The sequence below is a fragment of the Hyla sarda genome, chromosome 2 (genome assembly GCF_029499605.1).
Source record: "Hyla sarda isolate aHylSar1 chromosome 2, aHylSar1.hap1, whole genome shotgun sequence".
Lineage (NCBI taxonomy): Eukaryota > Metazoa > Chordata > Amphibia > Anura > Hylidae > Hyla > Hyla sarda.
The window spans coordinates 3,931,662-3,938,697 of NC_079190.1; the positions used below are offsets into that span (position 1 = coordinate 3,931,662).

The 7,036-nt window shown below is 32.0% G+C and overlaps 1 protein-coding gene across 3 annotated transcripts in view; it reads left to right on the forward strand.

Annotated features, from left to right (window-relative positions):
• The first annotated feature begins 821 nt into the window (after positions 1 to 821).
• LOC130358177 (gastrula zinc finger protein XlCGF26.1-like) overlaps positions 822 to 7,036 on the forward strand; it is a 56,219-nt gene continuing 50,004 nt past the window's right edge. For 2 of the 3 annotated variants that reach the window (XM_056561049.1, XM_056561046.1), the window contains exon 1: positions 822 to 930. In XM_056561049.1, coding sequence (XP_056417024.1) covers positions 873 to 930 — 58 coding nt within the window. In that variant the 5' untranslated portion in view covers positions 822 to 872. The remainder of the gene's footprint in view (positions 931 to 7,036) is intronic. The other variant, XM_056561047.1, reaches the window with a different exon arrangement.

Here is a 7,036-nt window from a genome sequence, read left to right on the forward strand (position 1 = left end):
TCAGTCCCCTCCTATATACAGTCCCATGTAAATAACATCACTCCCCTCCTATATACAGTCCCATGTAAATAACATCACTCCCTCCTATATACAGTCCCATGTAAATAACATCACTCCCCTCCAGTATACAGTCCCATGTAAATAACATCACTCCCCTCCTGTATACAGTCCCATGTAAATAACATCACTCCCTCCTGTATACAGTCCCATGTAAATAACATCCCTCCCCTCCTGTATGCAGTCCCATGTAAATAACATCACTCCCCTCCTATATACAGTCCCATGTAAATAACATCACTCCCCTCCTGTATACAGTCCCATGTTAATAACATCACTCCCCTCCTGTATACAGTCCCATGTAAATAACATCACTCCCTCCTATATACAGTCCCATGTAAATAACATCACTCCCTCCAGTATACAGTCCCATGTAACCCCTCTTGTATACAGTCCCATGTAACCCCTCTTGTATACAGTCCCATGTAACCCCCTCCTGTATGCAGTCCCATGTAAGTAACATCACTCCCCTCCTATATACAGTCCCATGTAAATAACATCCCTCCCCTCCTGTATGCAGTCCCATGTAAATAACATCACTCCCCTCCTGTATACAGTCCCATGTAAATAACATCACTCCCTCCTATATACAGTCCCATGTAAATAACATCACTCCCCTCCTATATACAGTCCCATGTAAATAACATCACTCCCCTCCTGTATGCAGTCCCATGTAACCCCTCCTGTATGCAGTCCCATGTAACCCCTCCTGTATACACTTCCTATCCTGATCTCTGTGCTCCTGTGAGGCCCCGCCCCTTCCTGTGACATCACACCCATCATGGAGGAGACAGATGTGAGGTAGAGAAGAGAACATGTATATTGTACAGTCACTATGGAGACCGGCTGACTGGGCGGGAGTGATCCCTGGAGGTGAGAGGTCATCCTGGAGGTCTGCGGCCAAAGGTCATAGTGTGAGACCTCAGGATATATATATATACATCATAGTGTGAGACCTCAGGATATATATATATATACATCATAGTGTGAGACCTCAGGATATATATATATACATCATAGTGTGAGACCTCAGGATACATATATATATATATACATCATAGTGTGAGATCTCAGGATATATATATATACATCATAGTGTGAGATCTCAGGATATATATATATACATCATAGTGTGAGACCTCAGGATATATATATATATATACATCATAGTGTGAGACCTCAGGATATATATATATATATACATCATAGTGTGAGACCTCAGGATATATATATATACATCATAGTGTGAGACCTCAGGATATATATATATACATCATAGTGTGAGACCTCAGGATATATATATATATACATCATAGTGTGAGACCTCAGGATACATATATATATACATCATAGTGTGAGACCTCAGGATACATATATATATACATCATAGTGTGAGACCTCAGGATATTTATATATATACATCATAGTGTGAGACCTCAGGATATATATATATATACATCATAGTGTGAGACCTCAGGATATATATATATACATCATAGTGTGAGATCTCAGGATATATATATATACATCATAGTGTGAGACCTCAGGATATATATATATATATATATACATCATAGTGTGAGACCTCAGGATATATATATATACATCATAGTGTGAGACCTCAGGATATATATATATACATCATAGTGTGAGACCTCAGGATATATATATATACACATCATAGTGTGAGACCTCAGGATATATATATATACATCATAGTGTGAGACCTCAGGATATATATATATATATATACATCATAGTGTGAGACCTCAGGATATATATATATATACATCATAGTGTGAGATCTCAGGATATATATATATATATACATCATAGTGTGAGACCTCAGGATATATATATATATACATCATAGTGTGAGACCTCAGGATATATATATATACATCATAGTGTGAGATCTCAGGATATATATATATACATCATAGTGTGAGACCTCAGGATATATATATATATATACATCATAGTGTGAGACCTCAGGATATATATATATACATCATAGTGTGAGACCTCAGGATATATATATATACATCATAGTGTGAGACCTCAGGATATATATATATACATCATAGTGTGAGACCTCAGGATATATATATATATATACATCATAGTGTGAGACCTCAGGATATATATATATATATACATCATAGTGTGAGACCTCAGGATATATATATATATACATCATAGTGTGAGACCTCAGGATATATATATATACATCATAGTGTGAGACCTCAGGATATATATATATATACATCATAGTGTGAGACCTCAGGATATATATATATACATCATAGTGTGAGACCTCAGGATATATATATATACATCATAGTGTGAGACCTCAGGATATATATATATATACATCATAGTGTGAGACCTCAGGATATATATATATATATACATCATAGTGTGAGATCTCAGGATATATATATATACATCATAGTGTGAGACCTCAGGATATATATATATATATACATCATAGTGTGAGACCTCAGGATATATATATATATACTTCATAGTGTGAGATCTCAGGATATATATATATATATACATCATAGTGTGAGACCTCAGGATATATATATATACATCATAGTGTGAGATCTCAGGATATATATATATACATCATAGTGTGAGATCTCAGGATATATATATACACATCATAGTGTGAGACCTCAGGATATATATATATATATATATATACATCATAGTGTGAGACCTCAGGATATATATATATATATACATCATAGTGTGAGACCTCAGGATATATATATATACTTCATAGTGTGAGACCTCAGGATATATATATATACATCATAGTGTGAGACCTCAGGATATATATATATATACATCATAGTGTGAGACCTCAGGATATATATATATATATATACATCATAGTGTGAGATCTCAGGATATATATATATATACATCATAGTGTGAGATCTCAGGATTTATATATATATACATCATAGTGTGAGACCTCAGGATATATATATATATACATCATAGTGTGAGATCTCAGGATATATATATATATACTTCATAGTGTGAGACCTCAGGATATATATATATACATCATAGTGTGAGACCTCAGGATATATATATACACATCATAGTGTGAGACCTCAGGATATATATATATACATCATAGTGTGAGATCTCAGGATATATATATATATATACATCATAGTGTGAGACCTCAGGATATATATATATACATCATAGTGTGAGACCTCAGGATATATATATATATATATATATACATCATAGTGTGAGACCTCAGGATATATATATATATACATCATAGTGTGAGACCTCAGGATATATATATATATATATACATCATAGTGTGAGACCTCAGGATATATATATATATACATCATAGTGTGAGATCTCAGGATATATATATATATACATCATAGTGTGAGACCTCAGGATATATATATATACATCATAGTGTGAGACCTCAGGATATATATATATATATACTTCATAGTGTGAGACCTCAGGATATATATATATATATATACATCATAGTGTGAGACCTCAGGATATATATATATACATCATAGTGTGAGACCTCAGGATATATATATACACATCATAGTGTGAGATCTCAGGATATATATATATATATACATCATAGTGTGAGACCTCAGGATATATATATATACATCATAGTGTGAGATCTCAGGATATATATATATATACATCATAGTGTGAGACCTCAGGATATATATATATATACATCATAGTGTGAGACCTCAGGATATATATATATATATACTTCATAGTGTGAGACCTCAGGATATATATATATACATCATAGTGTGAGATCTCAGGATATATATATATATACATCATAGTGTGAGACCTCAGGATATATATATATACATCATAGTGTGAGATCTCAGGATATATATATATACTTCATAGTGTGAGACCTCAGGATATATATATATATACATCATAGTGTGAGACCTCAGGATATATATATATATACATCATAGTGTGAGACCTCAGGATATATATATACATCATAGTGTGAGACCTCAGGATATATATATACATCATAGTGTGAGACCTCAGGATACATATATATATACATCATAGTGTGAGACCTCAGGATATATATATATATACACATCATAGTGTGAGACCTCAGGATATATATATATATACACATCATAGTGTGAGACCTCAGGATATATATATATATATACATCATAGTGTGAGATCTCAGGATATATATATATACATCATAGTGTGAGACCTCAGGATATATATATATATACATCATAGTGTGAGACCTCAGGATATATATATATATACATCATAGTGTGAGACCTCAGGATATATATATACACATCATAGTGTGAGACCTCAGGATATATATATATATATACATCATAGTGTGAGATCTCAGGATATATATATATATACATCATAGTGTGAGACCTCAGGATATATATATATATATATATATATACATCATAGTGTGAGACCTCAGGATATATATATATATATACATCATAGTGTGAGACCTCAGGATATATATATATACATCATAGTGTGAGACCTCAGGATATATATATATACATCATAGTGTGAGACCTCAGGATATATATATATACATCATAGTGTGAGACCTCAGGATATATATATATACATCATAGTGTGAGACCTCAGGATATATATATATACATCATAGTGTGAGACCTCAGGATATATATATATACATCATAGTGTGAGACCTCAGGATATATATATATATACATCATAGTGTGAGACCTCAGGATATATATATATATACATCATAGTGTGAGACCTCAGGATATATATATATATACATCATAGTGTGAGACCTCAGGATATATATATATATACATCATAGTGTGAGACCTCAGGATATATATATATACATCATAGTGTGAGACCTCAGGATATATATATATACATCATAGTGTGAGACCTCAGGATATATATATATACATCATAGTGTGAGACCTCAGGATATATATATATATACATCATAGTGTGAGACCTCAGGATATATATATATATACATCATAGTGTGAGACCTCAGGATATATATATATACATCATAGTGTGAGACCTCAGGATATATATATATATATACATCATAGTGTGAGACCTCAGGATATATATATATATACATCATAGTGTGAGACCTCAGGATACATATATATATACATCATAGTGTGAGACCTCAGGATATATATATATATACATCATAGTGTGAGATCTCAGGATATATATATATATATACATCATAGTGTGAGACCTCAGGATATATATATATACATCATAGTGTGAGACCTCAGGATATATATATATATACATCATAGTGTGAGACCTCAGGTCAGGATATATAATATATACATCATAGTGTGAGACCTCAGGATATATATATATATACATCATAGTGTGAGACCTCACGATATATATATATACATCATAGTGTGAGACCTCAGGATATATATATATATATATATACATCATAGTGTGAGACCTCAGGATATATATATATATACATCATAGTGTGAGACCTCAGGATATATATATATATACTTCATAGTGTGAGATCTCAGGATATATATATATACATCATAGTGTGAGACCTCAGGATATATATATATATATATATCATAGTGTGAGACCTCAGGATATATATATATATATACATCATAGTGTGAGACCTCAGGATATATATATATATACATCATAGTGTGAGACCTCAGGATATATATATATATACTTCATAGTGTGAGATCTCAGGATATATATATATACATCATAGTGTGAGACCTCAGGATATATATATATACATCATAGTGTGAGACCTCAGGATATATATATATACATCATAGTGTGAGACCTCAGGATATATATATATACATCATAGTGTGAGACCTCAGGATATATATATATACATCATAGTGTGAGACCTCAGGATATATATATGTATACATCATAGTGTGAGACCTCAGGATATATATATATATATATATACATCATAGTGTGAGATCTCAGGATTATATATATATACATCATAGTGTGAGACCTCAGGATATATATATATACATCATAGTGTGAGACCTCAGGATATATATAGTATACATCATAGTGTGAGACCTCAGGATATATATATATATACATCATAGTGTGAGGACCTCAGGATATATATATACACATCATAGTGTGAGACCTCAGGATATATATATATATACATCATAGTGTGAGACCTCAGGATATATATATATACATCATAGTGTGAGACCTCAGGATATATATATATATACATCATAGTGTGAGACCTCAGGATATATATATACACATCATAGTGTGAGACCTCAGGATATATATATATACATCATAGTGTGAGACCTCAGGATATATATATATACATCATAGTGTGAGACCTCAGGATATATATATATATATACATCATAGTGTGAGATCTCAGGATATATATATATATACATCATAGTGTGAGATCTCAGGATATATATATATATATACATCATAGTGTGAGACCTCAGGATATATATATATACATTCATAGTGTGAGACCTCAGGATATATATATATATATACATCATAGTGTGAGACCTCAGGATATATATATATATACATCATAGTGTGAGACCTCAGGATATATATATATACATCATAGTGTGAGATCTCAGGATATATATATATATACATCATAGTGTGAGACCTCAGGATATATATATATATACATCATAGTGTGAGACCTCAGGATATATATATATACATCATAGTGTGAAGAGCCTCAGGATATATATATATAAATCATAGTGTGGAGACCTCAGGATATATATAATATACAGTCATAGTGTGAGATCTCAGGATATATATTATGATATATACATCATAGTGTGAGACCTCAGGATATATATATAGGTTATATAATACTTCATAGTGA